This window comes from Bombus affinis, chromosome 1, assembly GCF_024516045.1.
Source record: "Bombus affinis isolate iyBomAffi1 chromosome 1, iyBomAffi1.2, whole genome shotgun sequence".
In the NCBI taxonomy this organism is placed as follows: Eukaryota; Metazoa; Arthropoda; class Insecta; order Hymenoptera; family Apidae; genus Bombus; species Bombus affinis.
The window spans coordinates 15,475,949-15,499,725 of NC_066344.1; the positions used below are offsets into that span (position 1 = coordinate 15,475,949).

The window sequence follows — 23,777 nt, forward strand, 5'->3', positions numbered from 1 at the left end:
TTGCCGACTCGTTGCAGCGTAATTAAGTAACGTGGATATTTCGCCTTTAAATCGAGAGAAATCTTACCGACAGTATGAGAAATATTACGACCAAGTGGTCGCGTCGCGAAACTAATCAAAATGTAATTCATTCGGTCATGGCGTCTCCGACAAAATCAAAGCGGAGCCATAAGCAATGGAAAAGAGGTACGCGCGCCTTACGATATTTCCACATCTGTACAAACTGTTTCTCATACTATTCCGATGATAGACAAACGTTCACGATACTACGGTAATAACTTAACACTTTGACTGCCACGTTGATCATATATGACCGGCCACGGTTTCTCCTGTGATGCCACGGTGCTCATTGGTGACCGGAGCGCATCAACTTCTTACAATTGTAAAAATTGAATGAAAGTTGACAGTTGGGGCATTTTGAATATAACCGATAAATAGAAGACACTTTGAAATAAAAAGTGCCCCATTGAACAATTTAACATTTTTATTAGAACGGCAATAAAAAAAAAAAAAAAAAAAAGAACAAATGTTGCATCTAACGGTGCACTGTGTTAAAACACTTTAAACATAAATGTGGCTCACCAATACAATCTGGACTATAGGCGATCACCTTTCTGGTCTTATTTTTAGCAATTTTTCATCCTAACTGTTTAATATTTTTCTTTATAGCATGCTCTGCAAAATTTTCGTGCTAGGTACGCTTGCCCTTCTTTCTTCCGCGTTTCGTGTCGCAATTTTTGTCGAATAAATATATTTGACGGCTCTGGTGAACGGCACTGTGTAAGGTGCGAGTGCCATTCTAAAATCTGATACCTCGATTTTTGTTTTTGTTGCTTATTTATAGAGTATCATCGCGTTGGAAATTGATCTATTTAACAATAACTCTAAAGGTAATTTTATATACCATTTGGGGGTTCTTCTATGTAATGTAGAATATGTTATCATTCGATCTGATAAACCTACAGCACATTTTCCTCTGTTGTAATCTACCACCACCATTGGTTTATCACAAACATAATTTTTTTCCGGGGCTCTACTATTTCAGCCGAATGTTTCGTCAAAATCATAAAAATAATCATAGTACTGTTTACTAATACCTTCTACACGTTTCAACGATATATTCTGCACGTTTTGCTTACGACGAAATAACGAATGCGAATGGTGTTACGACCGTTCACGGAGAGACGCGATCGCGAGGAAACGCGTCAGCGAGAGGCGTAAATTCTCGCTACGATTCTGATAATCGACGCCGCGAATCAATCGTTGCCCTGTTTCGATTAGGATAACAGAGGCAGTTCAAATGATTGTAACACTGAATTAACAGGATTAATATAATCTTGTATTTTTAACAATATTTAAAATTAGAATTAACACGTTACAAACGATTTAACGATGATACAGTTAGTTTGTTATTATAATCCGACTCGACTTTATGATATTCCTTGACGAATTGGTTTGACTAAGCGACCTTGATTTTATTTCTCTGAACCTCTCGATGCATTCGGTTTGAATCCTCAAATGATACTGACTGCCCTTTGATTTTTTCCTTCGTCTTCTCTGGAAGACGACCCCCACCACGCTCGGCTCTCGCAACCGTTCTCGCCTATGATCACGTATGTCACCTTCTTTGTGTAGATAAAATAACGGACCGAAGGCGAGTCGATGTTTCTAGGACTCACTGCTTGACGACAACTATGTGTTTATCGCTACTTTGTGTATATCTCGACGGTCATGTAAGACGATCTGTCTGCGACACTGTAGTAATAAGGGAGACGGTTGGGAACACGGCCTATAGTGAGCCTCAGGGCGTAACAAATGGTTTGTTGAAATAAACAAAGCCTTGTTATATATGTCGCTATCAACAATTACCAAGGCGCCACGGTGGTCGCCCGTGACCACCAATAATATAAACGGTCCATTGGAGAAAAATGTTATCTTACATGATCAATTTATTATTATTTTGCCATTATATGCTTTGAATAATAAAAATACTCCCGTGGCGTCCTCAGCGAAACATGTGATTTCGGCGTGGCAGTCAAAGTGTGGATAACCGTGGATAACAATCTATGGAACACGCATGATCGACGACAGTCGGTTCGTAAGAAAAGCCATGTATTTTACTTTCTCGAAAATTCGTCTATTACGTTACGTATACGTCGTACGTTACGTTACATTACGCTATGTTCCTCTTCCAGACAGCTTTATTTTTCCACGTCGTATAATATCGCTATTATCGTCCACTTACCACACTTTTTCTCTTCTGCTCTTCCCTCGGTTAACGATCGTGCGAGATCGGCTCAAAGGAAACATTACCCAACACAGCGGCCGGACGAACTTTCATCGGAATCCCTCTGAAAATTGCGCATTCACCAGGGAAAAACGTATCGATGGCACGGAGATTATTAATGTGGTGCTCGTATATTCAGTTCGATAGAAGCGATTAGATTTCAGGGCATTGGTAAATAAATTATTAGGGTAATTTTACGAACCTAGGGAATGGAGCAAGTGGAGGGGATGCGAGCGTTTACGGTGGCGCAAAGAGAGAAGCGGAGATCTTGTTCAAACGAGAATCTTTATGAAATCTACGAAAGACGGTTGCTCGTAAAGTTACGGTTGCCTCGTTGCTTTTCATATTTTATCTTTCTAACTCTTTCTACCGTCACGATACATCTCGCGCTTCGCTCGGTTTCTTAGAATCGTTTCTCGCGGAAAATCTCCGCGTTGCAAGGAAAGTTTGTCGACTTACTTGCGTAAACATACTCGTGAAATATTTTTATAACGCGTTGCTCTCTGCATCCGAATCGAACGATCGCACACGCGAACAGATATCAAAATTCCCGCCATGTAGAAATGTCTTCAAGCGTAAAGAAAGAACAGCAATAGCGGCACACGTCCTCGTACAGAATACATTTAACTATTTTCCCAGAGTTCGTTTAACCCCTTGCACTCGAGGACTTTTTCGGTCGGACGTAGCGACTACTCCGGGTGATTTAGCGTATACGCGACACGTGTCTTACAGCTACTGTGAAATGCTTTTATATGCAAATTAACTTACCAAAACATTATATTCTAATAATTTATCTATATTTACATCTTTGAAAATAGAATTTTGTAATATTAATTTCTGTATTTTTGTTGTAAAATAATTTATAAAACATTCACCAAGATACATTCTTGAATATAATTGATCTCATTTTTCAACAGTTTAAAATTAAGTTCATCTTCATTTCAGCTAATTTCACTTGCAAAAATCATTTTCTTAGGGTTTCTAAACTATAACACTTTTGCCATGATCGTCGAATCCGAATTAACGTTGGAGACATTTTAACACTTTACCAACCGAATAGGGAGATCTCCCTTTTTGACTTTAGCAACGCGTTTTCTTTTTTCTTACCTGATATTGTTGCCAAATGATTGTGCTACTTTTACTGCATTTACGAAGTACAGTATATAATAAAATACACCAATTTAGTGGTGTTAAAATTAATGGAGAAGTTATATTATAAATAAAGTTATAATCGAATGATACCACATTGTAAAAAAATATTAACATGCGTTATGAATTTTGAATTTCACGTTCAAGTCGTGTTATGTATCTTTAGTCATCTTTAACCCCTTGCACTCCTATGTCGAGTGCGGCTCGACATCAGTTTTTATCTCAGGAGCTCCTTTGTCGAGTCCCACTCGACGTTCTTTCATGTCCACCTTTTTTAGTGAAACGTGCGAAAGAAAAGCAGGACTACATCCTGGAAATTGTTTCAAGATATATCATACATTTAAAAATTACCAAATACAACAATAGTGTGAATAAAACTGCTATTTAAGCGAATTTCTTTCTTCCTTTATTTATTTAAATTGTCTTACTTTTTAGTTCAAGTAAATTTCAAATAAAACACTTAAAAGCGTTGGGAAAAGTTGCTGGTAACGAAATCGAAATAAAATTCGGAGTGCAAAGGGTTAATATTTTTAATTTTACCTATATTTCTTTATACTTTTAATTTGATGTTTCGTACAAACAATATATGAAATCGTTAAATAAAATCATTACCGCAAATATAATTAACCACTTAAACGATTTTTAGACTTCTCTGTTTTTTCAAGTAGCGAATATTAGTCCTCGATATTTGAAAAATTGCGCGGTGGAAAGGTATAGCTCGCTGTGGCGCGCGCGGTTGGCTAAATGTTAAAGTCTAACACTTTACACTTCCTAACAAAGAACACAAAGAGCTAAGGAACCAATTTACGAACCAATGTTGCACTCTTATCAATTGGACATGTCAAAATCTAACATAAACAGGGAGAGTCGCCTCTCAAGTGGAAAGAGTTCAAACTTGAAATTGATAGCGTGCGGATCGCAGGATGACGGACGTAGCTGCTTGTAAACCTACACCGCTGCAAACGTACAATTCCCAGTCGAGATACGAAGTCACCTGATCTTTTCTTACGCACAGCTTCGTCATACGACGAAGCGTGAATTGTATCCGTTTGCATGTGGCGTGGCCGTTTCTTCTCCCTTTTCTATTACGTCATTACCCGTTTTCACGAGCGCCACTCGTGACGTTCCTTTTGCCGCGGCAGGGAACCACCGTCAGACCTTTTCCGGCATCTCATTCCACCACCGTTGGTCCACTCTTCCCCTCGTTTCCGATTAAGTTGGTGAGAAAATAGACGTTGCATCTAATAAAGCAGGAAATATCCCACTGTACAATGATTCTTTGTTTTTAGGTGAGAAGATGAGAGAATTCGGCGGCGGATAGAAAATGGCTGCGTACAAATTGTCCGGAAGAGCACGTTCGGATTCCTCGGTGAAATAAAGAAGAGAGAGAATTATCGTAGGTGCGAGCAGTGACTAATCACGCGTCCGGATTCCTCCAATGTCCAAGTGCTTATTCGTAATGAATCGCGAGTCACCGTTGTACCTGTTGCATCGCCAACTATTTTCTACGTAATCCAGTTGCGCGATAGTTGGCTTGAGATTTGCGAACCCGCAGGAGGGAGAACACCCGATGAGACACACGGAAGCCGCGACCAAGCCGGCTGACACGTGCAATGCTCGATGTTCGACGTCGATTCACCAGATGTAAGATGAAATGAACGATTTGGTTCGAAGTTGGGGCAGCTGTAAATGCGAGAAACAGCGAGGAAAAGAGTGCATGGCAGAGAGGGGCAGAAGCAAAATGATGGATACAGTGAACGTAACAGACGCGGGGACACGAATATGCCTAGTGGAAGATCTCGAAGTATCGGAGGATCCTCGAACTCCATCTTTGAGACGAATCAGCTACGGCATTATCCTGCCTACCATCTGTTGCTTTGGAATCGTCGGCAATATTTTAAACTTGGTAGTGCTTACCAGACGCAATATGCGAGGAACCGCTTACATCTACATGAGAGGTAAGTCATTGTCCGTGGATGCTCTAACGCTTTGTATTTACGTTTTTACGGCTCGTGTTGGCGTGCAAGAGAGAAAAAAAAAAGAAAAAAAAAACAGAAGATGATTTATACTTTTGCACGAACGTTTCGAGGAATAATGTGTAAGAGGAGTGTAATTATCGTGGATCGTGACCAAGTTTCAACAGGATAAAGAAAAAGCGCAGAGAAGTAAGATCATTAGCGAACCGAGACGCGATATCTTGAAATAAAGTTATTCCATGTTTACGTAATATTGGGGCGAAAGGTACGGCCACGTCGATCTTCGAACGCCTAGTCGACGGCAACCATTCGTACACGTGCGTCACTGTTAAACGAGATCTACGATTTACCTTCTATGCAATATCTTCCGTTGCTCGCGTTCTATCGTAAAGAAACACGTGGCCCGAACATTTGGCGAAATGAATACGATTACCTAATTAAATAACGAAATAACTCGCGGACGTTTAACTAGCTTGATAAAGGACGCCAGACCTTTGCCAAGTGGAACGCCCGGCTTTATCATCTTGATACTAGGCCAAAATAACAGCGACTGTGATAATTCTCGAACAACTTGTAAACTAAATTCTCCGTCGGACATTCGTTTAGCAATTGGCGCGCGATAGAAAACAAGGGAGAAATAGAGCAGAGACAGACTCGCGTACGATTTTCCTACAGTAATTTCATTAATTTTTCTCGTTACAGGCTACAGCTGTAGATAAGAGACCGACTGTCGCGACGTTCTTTCGGAGGAATCCCGCAAAGGGGAATCATAATCGTTTGTTTTATCGAAGACTTTGTGCCATGACCCATGACTGTGCGACTTGATGCCACTGTGACTCATCGGCCACACAGGTCGTCATTTTTCAAGAAGTGTCCTATTTCGTTCGACGACGCATCGCAAGATCTGTTTATCGTTTCTCGTTATATTCGCCGGCCGTCTTAGGGCTAACGTTCGCTTCGTAAAGCTGAAAACATGTTTGCATTAGTAGCTTATCGACTGGATCCAGCCTCGGTCGTTAAGTTTCTTGCTAAAATTTATTCACGATCGTATCTCGAATCGACGATAGAAGTGGAACAAGTCGTTGATCGTCGTGTAAGTTCGTCTAGAGAAAGAATTTCGTATCGAAGGTTTCGGTGGTTTGCAACGTGTATCCTTCGAGTAGACGCTCGTTTCCGATCAGGCGAGGTCGATACATTAGAAGGAAATTACAGGACAATTCAATTTCGATATTTTCCTCGTTTCTCCGGCACTCTGTCCTTTCGGCCACGCTCGAATTCACCAAGCTCCGCGGGACACTACCATCTATTCCCGGCAAGCCTCTTTCTTAATCTCTAGATATATAGTTGCGCGTATATTTGCGAAATACATTGAGGTGGTTTATTAACACTTAACCCTTTGCACTCCCATGTCGAGCGTGACTCGACATTAGTTTTTATCTCAGGAGCTCCTTTGTCGATTCCCACTCGATATTCTTTCATGTGCACATTTTTTTGTGAAACGTGCGAAAGGAAAGCAAGGTTGCATCCGGGAAATTGTTTCAAGATATATCATACACTTAAAAATTACAAAATACAACAATAGTGTGAATAAAACTGCTATTTAAGTGAATTTCTTTCTTCCTTTATTTATTTAGATCGTCTTATTTTTTAGTTGAAGTAGATTTCAAATAAAACACTTAAAAGCGTTGGGAACTGCTGGTAACGAAATTGAAATAAAATTCGGAATGCAAAGGGTTAACGCTCCGATTTTTAATTGTGAATATCGATCGGCAACTTCAACTTATTCTCATCATACTTGGATTTGCAAGTTTTTAAGTGTCAGATTTGAAATGCTACAATGACATTAATTATAATATTAAAGTTATTGAAAACAATCTTTATTCATCTGAGAAGAGATTATAATTGAGTAATGTGTGGAATTTTTTAAAACATTCATTGGGATGTAAACTGGGTTTGCGTTCACAGGTCTCACAGTAAAAAACTGTTTGTTTTTTACCGCGTTATTTGCTTTGGGTAAATAAACGAGACACTTTTTCTTTTTCCCTTTCGGCATTAGTAAAAAATAATTGAAAGTACTGAATAGGTTCGCATAAGTTGTGTACCCGCGGACCAGGAGTCTTTCTACCAGTCGAAAATTCATGTCGTTGTGGAATGATATCTTCGTTAAAAATTTCCTGCCAATCAGAAGATCTTACGTTGCAAATACTCTTGGTTAGATTTTCTTCCTGTGGTCCTCCATCATTTGCACTTTCCTCACTCGATGAAAGTTTTCTTATTTTTCTTCTTCTTCCAGCAACAAGAATATCACTATCACTGCTCTCACTATAACTGTTATCCAAGTCAACAGCTACATCATTATAAATACGAAAATCAAAATTATCATCGTCACAATCTATATTTTCCTCACAAAGATAATTCATTTTTCTTCTCGACATAATTCAAATAGATGGGTTTGCGATAAAACAGATTCACATCTGACTGTCTTTACTGATCGCTTGTAACTCACTGAGGAGAATTATTTTTTATTTGTAAACAATTATTGATAACGACCCAAAAATACATTTGAAGTAAAGCGCCGCACATCGGTGGTGCTCGAGAGGCACGCTTGAAGCGTTAAGTGTTAAACATGTTGGTTTATTTAACAAAGAGACGAATGATAAAATTGTAATAGTCAATTATATTAAAATCACTGTAAGTACAAGTACAAAGACAGTGTATGCCGCTCGAAACTCCCACAACAATTCAACTCTTCTACTTTTTAATTACTCGACTATTCCACTATCCTAGGCAGCGCGTTCGTCTATTCATATTTGTTGAGGTTAACTGATAGAGGAACGAGAGGATGAATTTGTATTAGGTTGTCCGAAAAGTTTCTTTCGTATCATAAGGTGATAATAGATGAACAACAATTTCTGTTTTATATTATTTTATTGAATTAGGTATGATCCATTTCGTTATATTTCTATTATTATGTTCGTGCATAATTCGATAAACTAATATAAACCAAAAGACATTGTACGTGTATTATCTCCTTATAAAACGAAAGAAACTTTTCGGACAACCTAATAATAGAAAAATATATTGAAATAAGTATAAGTATAGTGTACGATGATCCAGATCCTCACTCTTACAGTGTTGCAATACAATAAAAGAAGAGGATTGATTGGCACCACGTTCATATATTTATAGCAAAAGACATTACCAAAAAGTTAACCTTGAAGCTCTAGCTGAAGGTTGTAAGAAACAGCGATAGAAATCTATTTATAGCTCTTTTGTTTCGAGACCTTGTAATCCAAAACAAAATTTATATTCAACGGCACAATAATATGGACCTCTCCTTATTTCCAACTTTTTGTTTCACTAAATTCTATTCTCTTCGTAACAGTAGTCTCCAGGTCACGGATATGCAAAATAAAATATGTAGAGTTTTTCTTGAAGTAGTTATTGGGTTGGCAACTAAGTGATTGGGGATTTTGTCGTTAGGTGGTATTAACAAAATCCGCAATCACTTAGTTGCTAACCTAAAACTTCACCAATATCAACAGGTGTTATAAAAAGTTCGAATGCAATTCCGATTGACGATTACAAATAATGGCAAGAATATTTTGTCCGCAGTTCGTTTATTTTAAGATCTAGCAAACCGAAACAACGTTGATATTCCAAGGTACAATAATGTCAGTCTCTCCGAATTCGAACCTTCTGTTGACTCATGTGTCGCTGCGATATTACCAACGATTTGGTACGCGATTGAACGGAATATCTTCGAATACATACTATAGAGATATACTCGTAGTATCAGAAAGGTAGCCGTGGCAAGTTTACGCTTTGCTTTTACATGTTGACGAATCATTAATTTGCGTCATGTTTACGGAAAGTCGAGCAAACAAGCGTTCGCGACGGATCAATTACCGTGGCTGTATGAACGCGCGACCATCTGCAATTCCTCCAATTTACGCTACTCGGAAAATTTGTACGGTGAACGTAGCTTTTGCAAGTTTAATCACCAGATCGAACTTGAATCCAATACCGCGGCGAGAAGCGTGTTTAGCTGCCACTAGAACTTTAGGCGCCGCGAGAAATTATCTTGCTTGTTCCTCGAGAACACGTGCAAGTCAGCCGGAAATCGAGTAAATCAGCAAGAGAGGACCACCAATCAGACGCGCGACATCGACACCCGCTGGGAGGAACGTCTGCTGCGCTGCTTCCGGATGTGAAAAATTCTATCGAGATTCCTTCGAGGTTTACTCGGTTTCCTCGAGACGCTGAAACCACGCGCATCGCTTTAACCCAACTGCGAAAAGCAGCAAAGTAGAAAAGAAGAGCCGCGCGTCCAGCGTCCTCGATTTATAGCTTTCGCTACCGTTCCATTTCGAAAAAAGCTGCTCTCTCGTCTTATTTTCCTCCCATTCTCGTTCTGTTCTTCATCACCAATGTCTATTTTCTTATTTGATTTCTGCTTCCCCAGCTTCCAAGTTTCGATAACCAGATGCGGTTAACGAGCGGTTACCTTCGGCTTTCTCCCCTTTTTCTCGTCGCTAAACGATTACGCCCTTGCTGTTCGTAATCGCCTTCTCAGCCTGCCGTTTTCTCATTTATCATTTTTTCCTTGTGCGCATTCATTTTTCATATTCTACTTGTTTCCTCGTCTCCGTACCCTTTCGCGAGTATCTTTCCTTTCCTCGTCCGGACCACCTTGTCTTTTCGAAGCTTCGTGGCGGCTTGATCGATCCATCGGCATCCATCGACAAGTTTGCTTCGATCCGTCTTTCCGTTAAGGCGACTAAATTGTCGACTGATTTGTCCGCGAAAAGAACGACCTCACGTTCCACGTCTACCTTCGTCGGACGCGAGTAATCAACGCGAAACTGCTCGCAAACCTTTTTTTCTTCTCTTCTCTTCTTATTCTCGTTAAGTCGGAGGATATTGAAAAAAGCTTCTCTTTCGATTCGTTTGAAAGAGCAGAGAAAAGTTGGAAAGTATATCGACTGCATATTGCGATGCAGCGCGACGCGCGACCAGACGTGCGATTAAACGGTAGGAATCGGTTAAAGGGCAGAAAGGCAGAGGATGGAGCGAGCAAGAGATTGTGGAATGGGTGGCAGGTGAGAAGGAAAGAGGGAAAGGAAGGTGCGGCGGTGGCGCATGGCGCGCATCGCACCAACTCTCGCAAGTCTATCGATATGCACGATGTGGAACACGCGGTGGGTGAGATCGAGGATTAGGATGAGGTCGGACTAAAAGGACGTGCCTTTGAGCGTGGAAATATTGCGAATCCTAGGGTATTGGGGCGCAAGAATTTGTGCGTAAGGAAATGCAATTTGAGACGTGCTCGGAAACGACGAAAGCTACGGCCCAACGCCGTGTATACATATGTAAAACAGACTCGAATACATATCTAGATGGCATATTCGCGTGTACAAAGATACGCGTCCTACCTTCCACCGATCTTTATCCATCGCTCGACTGAATTTCTATCTGCAACGTTCGCCTCGGCGACCATCTCACGCCAATTCTCTGTTTCTGTTTCGCTACCTGTAACCGTATTTTATGTTACTTCTTTGTACATTTAATTTCATTTATGTTATGTTTTGCACTCGACTAGCAGCAACTCGAGGTGATTTGTATGTAATGTCTTGTATGTCTTGTATGTAATGTAAAACGATTTTATACAAAGATTAACTTTAAAAAAGTTATATATATTATAGGATTCTTTATTTTATTTATCCTATATAATAAGTTTATTGATCGATAGATCTATTTACAATGGATTAGGCAGGAAACGATGGTTACTTAACGTGAACTAAATACAATAATGTGCTATAACTAAATAGTTAATTCACAACTCGCAACTAATAGTTTATAACTCATAACAACTCGGCAACTCAACTCTCAACTCACGACTACTCAACTCCTCACACCTCGACTCTCCACTCACGACTATTCAACTTCTCTCACCTCGACTCTAAACTCACAACTAACTCAACTCGACTTCTCACTACTCGACTCCCCGGTAAAACTGCCAGGCCTTTTTAGCTTAAGGGCACTTAGGCCTTCCCGCAATATTGTTTATAATTCACCCGATATTTCTTAGGCCATTTGTCCACCATACTACAATATTACATCTTTGAACATATCGTTTTTTAATATTTTTCTGTACTTTTACGATAATTTGTAAAACATCTGGCAAGATGCATTCTTGGCTTGTCGGCACAAGTATCGCAATAATAAGTTATTTCGTGTCTTTCTCCTGCTTTGTTTCGGTAAGAACACACCTTACAATCCTTTTCTCTTCCTGTTAAAATTACATACAGCTTTCCATTTAACCGAATTTCTCTTCTCAACTGGTATACTTTTGGAAAAAAAGGTTTTATAACTCGCAGGTGGTTAAGTGGCCCTTCGTTCTTTTGCTTTTTTACAGGATATATGAATTAATTAAACAAATTTCCAAATCCATTTTTTGGAGCTTTTAAATTTACGAAACTATAATACTCGTATCACGGTCGTCGAATCTGAATTAACGTTTACAGAACCATAGTTTCGGCAGAATTTGAGCATAAATATTTCACCTGCATCTTAAACTGTAACGCTTCACACTTCATAACAAACAATATAAAGAGCTAAGGAATCTATTTATGAACCAATACTGCGCTCTCGTAAACAGGGACTGTCGCCTCTCATTCTCCTCTCGATTTGCCACACGGTTACGACGTGGCGACTGAGAATCGCCCCTCGAGTGCAAAGGGTTAAATTCTTTTTCAATTTAATTAAATCGACGAGTCAAAAACCCTTTAGCGTATAAACTGCTTACGATCATCGGCGATGTGTGTTTCGATGCAAAGTGCGGATAAGACAGCGCCTAAAAATGGTACGTCGAAACAATCGAGATCTTCGCATAATTCTTCACTTACGTATCTTATGATTATGTAATCTGTGCTGTAACAAAAGATTTGTTAGAATAGTAACAATAACAAGTTGTTCTACTCTTATCATTAAACAAACCGTCACACGTTTCGACGAATTCGTCGGACGTGAGTCTTTCAACGATAAAAATCCACGTACCTACATCATGCGCTGCTACGTCGTGGCAAAATCTCGGCAACTCCACTGTCGATCACAAATTATCGTTAATCGTGTTGGAAGTTCGTTTTCCACGATCCGGCTTTCAAAAGGACAGCTAAATTGCTTCCTTGGCCATTCTACCCGAACACCTGTATATCAGAGCGATAGATCGAGTTAGCGTCTGCGACAGAGAAAAAGTTGTACGCTGGCTGTATGCAGCCTGCGCGATTTCATCGAAAGAGAATCGAAATGGGAAACGGGCTTCGGTTTTATGCAAATTAGACTAACTCGTAGATAATCTCGGTTATACGGGACGGCGTGATCTTCGATTTCGATTTCGATTGCGACTCGTCGCGCGATATATAGAAAGCGATCGTATTGAGAACAGCGAACCACTGGAGGATCGAATTTTCAGTCAACGTTTTTATCGCTGCACGTCCTACCAACACGATAAATCAGACGAAGATTATTCCATCGTCACTTTGCTTCGAACGCTAGCCTCCTCAAACATGTCACTGCTTCGTCATCACACCTGTCGTCAACACCATTAGCCACCATTACGAAACTATCGACAACTTGCTCTTAATTTAAAAGGTCGACCAGGTATTATGGCATCGTTCGGTGGACACAACTGTTCAATCATTTCGCCATCTACAGTGAAAGTAGGATAATAGCACAACTACCACACCAGTCAAATTGACTGATTTTACTATTTTATTTTAAAATTCCTACTTCGTGTTATGTAATATAATGAAATGTACAATATAATGAATTTTATTTTGTTTTTTATGTACTCAAACTGAAAATAATTTTGTATCAAGGCTACTTATATCAATACCAGTCAAAATGTAAAACTTGTCAAAGTACTTGTACTTGTACTTGTACTTGTCAAAGTGTAAAAGGGTCCTGCAATCTGTTTATCGAACCCTAATTAACCAGTTTCCTCGTTTTATACAACTTCCCACATGTTTTTACAATTTTTACTGCGTATCATTCGATATAACGATATCAGCTATCGGGAAAATTCCGGATTGATCGCTAGATCGCTATATATTTACACTAGAAATACCACATCAGTCAAAATGACTGATTCTACAATTTTATAAATGTGTCAACCCTCATTTAGGGATCATGGTTCCAGATGGATTAATAATACCAAAAATATACTACATAACATGGAATTCCTTCTGTAAGAAAGTAATGAATCAATAAATATACAAATATTCTATTATTACATATTTTTTCAAGACCAGTCATTTTGACTGGTTTTGGTAGAAATAGCTTCGTGTTAACTATCGGTAGTTCTAATAAAGGAATAGTCGAAACTTGGTCAAAGTTCGAGCATATTCGAGTCACAGTTAAAATGGACATCGTCTTCTGGCAGCATCTGGCAAGCATTCGGGACAGTCGGTTCCTTGACCCAAGGTGGTCGCTTGCACATGACGGTTCAATTGGGCTTGCGAACCAGTGAATTACGATTGTCAGACAGCTTCTTTTAGCTTGGCCCAACTTACTGCTAGATGGAACTGCGAAACATGTTCGGACGATAAGCTATTCCGGCTAACTTTAGCAGGTGGCACATTATCACGTGGACTAGGACCGAGCGGTGAACCAAAGAAATTGCGAGGACACTACGTGCGCAATTGGATATCTGTGTAATTACTCGCGGTCGATGAAAATCTTGCGCGAAGAACATCAACGATCCGAACATTTGGAAAAATCGGAAGCAGCGAGTGCGCGCTTAATCGAATTTGCCACCGTCTCGAAACGTCTGCGTCTCGAACATGAGCAACTTGATGCCAGGGCACGCGGTAGATTTAACGATCTACTCGCTCTCCTATGTAGCTCGTGGTTACGTACAACCGTCCAAGCCAAGACTGAGTAACACGTCGCGGATAATATCGACCCTTACTCCTGAATTTGAGTCTCGAAAATTCTGCGGCGGCTGTCTTTATATATTTTCTTTTCTTTTTTTTTTTTTTTATGTCACGATAACAGAACAATCTGGTTCTTCGACCAACGTACGAAATTTGCAGAAGAAGACGGAAATATGTGAATTGGCAAACATTCGTTCCAATTACCAGTCAATTATTCTTGTTGCTATTTAATCGAATTTGGTATAGCGTCTGCCGGTTTATTAGAACATTACGGATAAATATTCATGAAGGTCGTTCGAGACTCCTGCGTTATTTTGTCGTCGTTCTAAGAAACCGGCTGAGCCTCGTATCCACCGCCACAGTTGGTGTTGGTTATTTTCTCTATAGAATGAAACTCGAATTTGCAAAGGCGGTTGTCGTCTCTCGAGGCGATAGGTGCCAGGCAAGAAACGACCCTACGTAACACGTTGTTTATCGAAGCTGCTCGAAAAGTTGTTTACTCCGTAGCGTCCGTTTCAGCGACGTATTTTTATCGCGCTAGATTTCTTACCGGTATTTACGTATTACAAATAGAGGCGATTTTCGAGTATCTTGACAGATGTACTCGTCTGCCTATCGCGAAAAGCAAAGCGAGCGGAAGGACCAAATGATCTGGGTGGCGCATAGCTGTGGCGAGAAGATCGTTCGAAAGGCACGAAAACCGCCAGATATCGAAAGCAGTTCGCATTACCAAAGCATTCTCGATCATAAAGGAGCCGCCTCCTGCGCAACTTTGCCGCCAGAAAGTGAGAACGAACGCGCTTAGAATCTCCTCTGCCTTGTTCAGTGACGTTGCTGCCCCGTTACTTCGCGTCGCATCGTGTCTCTACGCTTTGCGACGCGATTCCTCCCTTTCCTCCAATCGACCAGAAAAAGTCGCTTTTAAAGCGTAACGTCGCACCGCTCGTAACCACGAATTATCCATTCGAATATTTCTATCCGGTTTTCTCGTAGTATACGTGGAATTAAGGTCGGCTACTTGGGAAACGTGCGCTACGATAAAACGCAAAGAGCTTGGATAGTACGATAAAAGGATGTGGTCCCTAGTCGGCAGTCTGGGAAGCGTCGTTCGATAGTTGGCCGTATCCGAATTGCAGGAGAAATTGGTCGTATGATTTTATAGTAATAGGAATCAGGTGGCCATTGCGATAGTTTGAAAAAGTAGGTCGACTGTCCCGAGCTTGTCCCGCGGTGACATTTTGTCACCGGTTTCGCTGATGTTTTCGAAACGAATAATTTTCCGTATTCGCGAACCAAGTTGTCATCGGGTTGTCGAAGGTGTCGTTGTTGATGCAAACGCGAACAACGACGCCCGAAATCGATCATCGACCCCTTCTCGTCTCGGAATGTCCTTCTCGCAATAACAAACATATGCGATATATTCTATCGATACATCTCGATAACGTGGCGCGACGCTCGAAATATTTAAATACACCTGTCTATACGTACAATTGATTGGCGGCGAAAGAAAATCGCGAATAAACGGACAAGCAAAACCGTGGTTTGCAGCGTTTTCGCCGGATGCAATGGATGTTCATCAGGAGCATGAAGCGGAATTTGCATGACACCGAGAAGGAAGAGGGCGAGACGCAAAGCGGCAGGCGAGAGGAACGAAAGGAGCGAAGGCGGGGCCGTCGTCGTTGCGTTTCCCTTGGTAGCTAAGCAGATTCAGTGGCCCCGATCTTAAGTTTCGTCCTTGGTATCGGAGGATAACGAGAAGAACGTCTCTGCGATTCATCTTCTTTTTCTGCCTTTTCTTATCATCCTCGGTCACCTCTTTTGTCCGAATTATTTCGTTCCTCGTGAATTTCCGATTCTTCTACCTGCGCATACGACACCTTTGGATTTTCGCTATCGAATCTCCACCGAGCACAGCTATTGTCCTGCTGCGTTTTCCTCGAAACGGTTCGATTTCCTACGGATATATGGCACCATGTTAAAGGTGAAAAGTCACGGAGGTCGGAGCTACCGGTTTACCTGTTCGTCACGAAGTCCGTCGTCTAAAGCGCGCGTTTGCCCCCGAACCTCGAACACCGTTGTCAATAACTCGGCGAATAACATTCTCACAGTGAATTCGAGTAAGTACGACAAATGGGCGAAACGAGTCGTAAAGAAAGACACGCGACGTTCCGGTTCGTTGCTGCCTCGACTACCGCCAGAATCTTAAACGCTGCTGGCAAATTCTCTCTTCCTCTCTCTCTCTCTCTCTCTCTCTCATTCTCCGTCTGTCCTTTGACAAGTATCCTTCCTAACGCTCGATATGTACGAGCGTCGAATCTAGTCGTCCCGGTTCTATTATCTATAGGATTTGCTAGAGTTTGCCTTCTATTACTCGCTATAGTCTTCTTCTTTTTACTAGTCATTGTACTTGTGTCATCATCTGTATCCTCAATGTTGTATCTAAAATTTTATTACAAAATTCATAAGCTTAACCATTATCTCAAATAATGCATAAGCATATAAGAATGCACGAACCTTTCATTGGAAGAATAATTGAGTGAAGGTAAAATTACAAATTGAAAGTATTCCATGTTTACTAATATTATTACATTACGACATTTAAATCAAAGATAATAGAAAAATTGAATGAAACAAGTGATTTAAAGAAACATTGAGATATTGCAAAGATACTAAATAATAATATTAAATAGTAAATAATTGCAAAAATACAATAAAATAAAAGTACCTGGCAGCCAATGAATGTCGTGACTTTGTACCGCCTCGAATTTCCATGAGATTTTTTAGCTTCTTTAAGAGAATCTTTCTAGTGGTTTGTGTTACCGGGCACACTGGATATCCGTACTTTATCAGTTTGCTACGCAATTCCGCATCGCTCAGGGCATCCACCGACATTTTGTTTACAGTCAAAAAGCGGCTTTTCTCGAAAGAACCCGATAGAAAATGTTACCTCGTGCGCAAAGTTCTTGTTAGCTACTTCTATGAAGCGTAGTGACGAGTTTTGTCCAAAGGCAGTCGTGCAATTGGAAGATTCACACTATCACTAAACCACACATGTCCCAGGATATCATGAATGTTTCACCATGATACCAAAAAATGTTAAAAAATGATCTTACTTACAATTAAAAAATGGCGCAATTTTCTAACGGTTATGATCACGCGCATAATCGTTCAACACCATTTCACGCTACTCAACGCTGTCATCCATAGTCATAGAGTAAAGTTTATCAAGATAACCTCACTCGAAACTCACGGTTTGGTATAACTTTTTTCGTTCGAATTTCTCTCGTTGAAAATCAATTTAAAGTTAAAGCTCTTTCTTTTTGCAGTTTATAGTATAATTATTTTAAATAATAATGTAATGATTTAGTTTTCTATTCACACGATTAATGGACAAAATATTGAAAATTTATCAATTCAGTAAAATTTTTCAATGATTTGCATACACACCATTGATTTGTGATTTTTGGAACAGCATATTTCGGAATGTCAATGCTCATACGCTAATTATAGAACGCACATGTAATCGTGAATTACGCATAGTCTTTATTATGACAAAAGAAAATAATACTATAAATAAATATTAATTTATGTTTATGAAATTTCGTACTTTTAGAAATGTTACCAGGGAAATGAAACTTAAATAGGGCTCTTTATTTCGCCTACTAAATCTGTGGTCAGCAAGTGAAAGAATATAAGTCAGAATCATTAGTTTTGCAAAAGTGCACTTAAAATATCCAAAGTGCGATGTAAGATCAACTCTTGGATTTTGAATATATTATTAGAACCATATTATTAACTGTGTTATTAGAACCGCAAGCAAAAGAAAACAATGTAGAATATATAAGTGTACTTTGTCTTGACAAAAATTTGACACATATTTTTTTGTGTGAGAAATAACAAGTATTTTCTTTGGGCATTTCGTATATTTTTGTATCTTTGATATATTGGCTTGGCAACTCAATATATCCCAGGGAACATTCTTGCGATCTATGTATTTTCCCTTTTTTCTATCCACCCCCTATAGTTCACTTTTTGTCACGGGAAACATGGTCCGGAAGACCGGACAATGGAAATTCGGAATCTTCCCTGTCTTTCGCTTTTTATCTGACTTTCCTCTTTCTCGCCGTTATCCTATTTTTCGACGTTCAATCGAGTCGATTGAATCAATCGCGGCCGATTAAAGAAACGAGATCTTGGACAAACCTGTGGACGATGGCGCAGACGAGATCTGTCGAATCGAAATGTTCGAATGACCATGATTTTTATGACGTGATTCTCTTTCATTTTCCAAGGCGAAATTCGTTTCGTGCGAATCCACGTAATCGACCATTCTGGTTTGTCTAACAACTGCAAACGAAACCAATTGGCTGAAACGACACGATTACAGCTCCATTCAGATTTGTATAGTGTACGTCGTAGAAATTTTCTCGGTAAATGAAATATGAAAATTGCTAGATAGATAGGAAGTTTCAATATTTTTCCTGTTGCTCGGCGAAAGACTCGAGGACGTACGCGAACAAGCGATTTCCTGGAGAAGTCAAGTGTTCTAGCAAATATTTTCATAGCAAACATGCCGTATGCTATATACGGTGATTCTAAAACGCGATATATACAATGCTTGAAATGCGTTGACTTCCTTTGAACGAATTAGGCAGAAATAATAATTGTCAGTAGAACAATTCTGTTAATTATTCTTAGCGAATAATTGTTATTTCTATATCTGGTTTCAGTGATCGATATACAGTGTACGTATAATACTTTTTTATCACAGTGCTTTTTAAATAATTTGCAACTGCGTGTATATCTCAAATCAAATAATGTATCTATGGAAATGTACGTTGTAGGTACATATACCTACATATGTATGTATGTCATGTATTTCCTCGTTCACCGCTTTAAATCATAGAGGGCATAAGAAAAGCTTTGGTGTTTTTGAACGATCGGTATTTCAGAACGTCGGACGCTAAGTTCCGTAGGGTAATAAATTCATCGCGTATCTTGGCTGTGACGATGTTCATAGATTATCTGACGCAGTGCGTGCGTAGAATGTGCAGGATATGAAGTAATAACGCACATAGATGATAGTCTATCCTTACTTCCGGCTATCGTACTTGTTTACTTTGTAAAGACGTTGTTACTCTTTTGTTGCAGGTTATTCAGCAGCCGCGCTTCTCGCAATTTTGTTCTGCATCCCTTTCGCACTCAGGGTCCTTATTCACAAAGAAACAGGCCGATGGAGAAATTGGACTCAAGCTTTCTATCATACTCATCTCGAACTTTTCTTAGGGAACGGCTGTTTAGGTAAGAACTTGTAACGTTTTAAATGCTTCGTTGCAGCGATCTAGATCGATGTACACATAGTAGATCTATAAACGAATACGATATATACGTAATATCTATAAGCGAAACACGTTGGTGTTTGAAAAAATCGATCGAGTTACCGACAACATATCATTCGATGGTAAACGAAAAAAGTCTTATCGCTAAACGCTCGGTTATGAATCGATCTTTCTTCCAGGGGTTGGAGTGATGATGCTGCTAGCACTGACGGTGGAACGTTACGTTAGCGTTTGTCGGCCTGGTCAGCACACTCGTCCGCTCTGTGGGCCTCCGCATTTAACGGTGGTTCTCATTCCCCTTGCAACGTTTCTGGTTTATCTTCCGAGTGTGTTTCGCGAAGAAATTACCACTTGTCTTCTAGCACCGGATGGTCCGCTTATTTATCAAAAGAGGGAAAATCAGTCGTATCTCGACTCGATGTTTTATCAGGTATTTAACACTCGCGTAATTTGGGCCATCGCTATCGTAACCTTTCCTAATTTTGTCCATCGACGTTTCTGCGCAGGTGTACAAGGTAATTTTGGAGATCGTTTTCAAAGTAGCGCCGACGATACTTTTGGCTGGCTTCAATCTTCGAATAATGATAGTCTATCGGCGATCCTGCGAACGTCGTCGGCGAATGACACTGTCCAGGACAGCGAGCAACGACGAAGATCCGAGAACATTCGCGGAAGAGAGAAGGCTCGTGCTTCTTCTAGGCAGTACCAGCATATTGTTTCTGGTCTGCGTTAGTCCTATGGTAATTCTGAATGTCACATTGAGGGAGAGCAATCTCAATCACTATCCTTACCAGGTAATTGTTCCAGGCTACGCTCGCTAGCCGTTCACGGTTCCATTCACCTCGCTCGGAAACCGATGCCCATTTTTATTGCAATCCCGTCTTCCAGGTGTTTCGCGCGCTGGCCAATTTGCTAGAGGTAATCAATTACTCGATTACCTTCTACATCTACTGCATGTTCTCGGAGGATTTCCGAAACACCTTGATCCGCACTCTGCAGTGGCCCTGGAGGAAAACCAGCCACGAGGGACGAGGACTTCCGATGAAACGTTCCTCCATACCGAGACCGACCACCACCACCACTACCACTACTACCACCACCACCACCACACTACCGACAACCGCTGTTGCGACTCATGGTCATTTAACGCGTGCCAGCGTTTACTGGCGTTTAGTCTCTCTCTTCCTATCCTATCCGCACCAAAGTCGTCCGAAAGGAGAGAAACCGCGCGAAACTGAATTTTCCCAACCGCAAAACTTCGACGCGGTATATCAGTCTACTTCCTCCGGCAGTGCTTTAACAAGCATCCCGCGGCTGTTAAATATCGTAACGCGATATCGGATACATCGGCAGATATTAGTATATCGCGACTCGCTTTTCACTTATGGAACGAACTCGAACCAACGCGATATCGAGCTATCGTTTCTCCCGTCGAAGCTCTCCAACGAGAAGATTCACCGATTTTTCACTGTGATGCATTCCACCCTTATCGGTTCGGCGACCGAACCACAAATTTACAGTTCCGACCGATATTTCCACGATCTTGTCAATCGCTAGCGAGATCGGCTCGTGCTAATATCGACGCGGAACGAAAGGAAACGGAACGAAACAGAACGAGACGGAACGAAACGGAACGAAACGGAGCGGAGATATCGCGTTGGTTACAACCGTTGCCTTTCCGAAATATATTGGATTGGCAAATAAGTGATTGCGGATTTTGCCATTAGGTGGTATTGACAAAATCCGCAATCACTTAGTTGCCAACCTAATATATGCACGTGCTACCGATTCATAGACTAAAATTTTGGCGGCCATCTTTTGTCACTGAGATTTCCCCGCATTTCCGAGGAGACTTTTCTACGCTCTGTTACGAAAGCAAACCTATTTTGTCGAGATTCAAATCAAATTTCGTTCCGATCGTTCTACGAAGAAGGCGCGAACGATTCTGCGCTTCTATATCTTGTTTTCTATACGCAACACGATCGAAAGTGAGACAACACGCGAAGTGAGACAAGCAAGCTCGATACTTCCGCGATAGAACAGTTCTGAACACACAGCGATGCGTCAAGAATGTAACGGAAATGTATTCGAAATGTAAGAGAATGGATTTAATAAAAGATATTTGCGAACGTTCCGAAAATATCGAAGACACCGATTTATTTTAAAATAAGAGCGGAATCGATCCTCCCTATTTCAGCGACAGCTCGAATTAAACGCGTGCATTGGTTCCACCTTTAGTTCCCTCGAAGGCTGACTAAAACTCGTCTTCCCTGTTCTCGCGTTTCCTAACACTAACGTGTTCACAATCTTTATGCCTTTTGTTATATCGAGAACGTGACTCGGATTTGTCTGTGCCGCGTGGGTAAAGTCGAGCGTACGAAGGCTTCGCGTTGATAAATTCGCTTGATAATTTCGAATGTCGGTAAGTTGCGTGACCAAGGATCGAGATATCGCGTCTCTGCTTAGCGAGTCAGCAGATAATTAACGATAAAAGTCAGTCGACGTTACAGGAGAAAAACAGACAAAATAAAAAAAGAGACGACACTAGTCCGTTTCTCATCTCGTTCAACGAGCAGCGAACAACTGTCGTTGTGGTTATCGTAGAAGACAAAAGCGCTCGAGAAGCTAATGGAAGAGAAGAAAGAGGCGGAAGAGGAGCAGCCATTTTTTTAACCTAGCAAAACACGAAAAAATGCGTACAAAGCTGCAAACATGGCTGTCGAGGACTCGCTGGTTACCACGGAACCTGTGTATTGTCGAAGTCGAAGCTACAGAAAGCATGGCGAAAGATTAATTCACGAATGGATTCTACGACCGTAAATAAAAGTATTTGTATATTTCCACTGGAATTGGCTCAGAGAATATACTGAGAAAATAAATCACGCGTTCTTAAGAATGTGCCATATCATCGCGTCAACCTACGCGACGCGGAAGAGCGCCAAACTCGTTCGGTGGACTCGTCCTCGTCGCGACGAAACGATTACTTCCAGCTAAATAATACATCTTGTTATTTGCCAGGTATTCGTTTCGTGCCTATTCAAGTCATTCCAATCTTTTATTTGCCACCTTCTATTTGCTGTTTTGCCTTTGAATCGACCAACAGAAAAAGCGTCCAAACAGAGAACACGTGTCTGTTTGCTACCTTTTCATCCGTCCTATTAGGATGATCATGGACCTTAGAATGGATTTCGTTGAAACTGTACGACGAATATACGCAGACGCTAAATTCCGATCGGAAAGCGCACCTCGTTTTAAACGAAATAGCGCGGTCGCGTTTTCCGCGTAAATCTCCTGACTCGCTGGTCTCCTAAACGCTCATCATCCAGCGTTTCGACGACTTTTCGGCGGAGTCGATACTCGACGCGTCACGTCCCACGTCCACATCCAACAAACCGTCCCTTTCGAGCTGTTTGCGACGTGGGGCGGACGGACGGACGCATCCTGTCCGAAGTCTCTTTTGTCCGCAGTCGATCAAATTTGGATGGTCCAAGAAGCCGACTGAAAGAGAAGGGAGTGGAGAGCGAGAAAGGACATCGTGCACCGCGTCGAGAAATTTTTGGAGGACGCGAGATGGCAGCGAGCGATAGTAGACAGGGTCATCCATGGTGGGGGTTACTGTTTGGGTGGGCGTTGCTGGGTCGATACAGGGTGGCTTCGTCGTCGCCGCTCGCAAGGAAAGCGCAACGGGCCGGTGACGGGACCAGCAACGAATACTCGTTCGCCGTTTCTCATTCGCCTTTCCCAAAATTCCGCCAGTCTCGCTGCGTAAAAATTAAGCATGGTATCGGCGATCAGCGAGACGGATGAGAGAATAGTCATCACGTTCTCACGGCGCGCGAGCTCCGGATGAATGAAATCGTTGCAGATTTAAACGTTCGAATGTTTCGATTTTCGCGTCGCGGAACATACTCAGCCGATCAATGACGAGCTACGCGCTCTCATTTCGAATAACGTGAAAGGCACGGTCGTCTGAAACGAATCAGCGTTCCATTGAGAAATCGATGATCTTAAAGCGATCCAGTCGGATGTAATTTCACTTTACGAACGTCGAGTCGCAAAGTCAGTTGCCAGCGTTTATTTGAGCTCGTGG

The 23,777-nt window shown here is 41.1% G+C and overlaps 1 protein-coding gene and 1 long non-coding RNA gene across 3 annotated transcripts in view; one reads left to right on the forward strand and one right to left on the reverse strand.

Annotated features, from left to right (window-relative positions):
* Window positions 1-5,090: 5,090 nt before the first annotated feature.
* On the forward strand, window positions 5,091-21,827 carry LOC126922408 (probable G-protein coupled receptor B0563.6). The gene is made up of 5 exons (XM_050734975.1): window positions 5,091-5,394; window positions 19,500-19,649; window positions 19,867-20,117; window positions 20,194-20,481; window positions 20,576-21,827. The coding sequence occupies exons 1-5, from the start codon at window positions 5,091-5,093 to the stop codon at window positions 21,242-21,244; spliced, it is 1,662 nt and encodes a 553-aa protein (XP_050590932.1). The 3' UTR covers window positions 21,245-21,827.
* Window positions 11,103-23,777, reverse strand: part of LOC126922765 (uncharacterized) — a 48,184-nt gene continuing 35,509 nt past the window's right edge. Inside the window, exons 3-5 of one of the 2 annotated variants that reach the window (XR_007712928.1) lie at window positions 12,472-12,620; window positions 11,392-12,345; window positions 11,103-11,335 (exon numbers count right to left, since the gene is read on the reverse strand). This is a non-coding gene — a long non-coding RNA (uncharacterized LOC126922765). Of the gene's footprint in view, window positions 12,346-12,471; window positions 12,621-23,777 lie in introns of both variants that reach the window. The other variant, XR_007712926.1, reaches the window with a different exon arrangement.

Bases quoted from the DNA above. Each gene is read 5' to 3' on its own strand.
- LOC126922408 (XM_050734975.1), top strand. From the start codon at position 5,091: ATGAACGATTTGGTTCGAAGTTGGGGCAGCTGTAAATGCGAGAAACAG. The intron at 5,395-19,499 runs GTAAGTCATTGT...CTTTTGTTGCAG, and splicing joins CGCTTACATCTACATGAGAG to GTTATTCAGCAGCCGCGCTT. The intron at 20,118-20,193 runs GTATTTAACACT...GTTTCTGCGCAG, and splicing joins TCGACTCGATGTTTTATCAG to GTGTACAAGGTAATTTTGGA.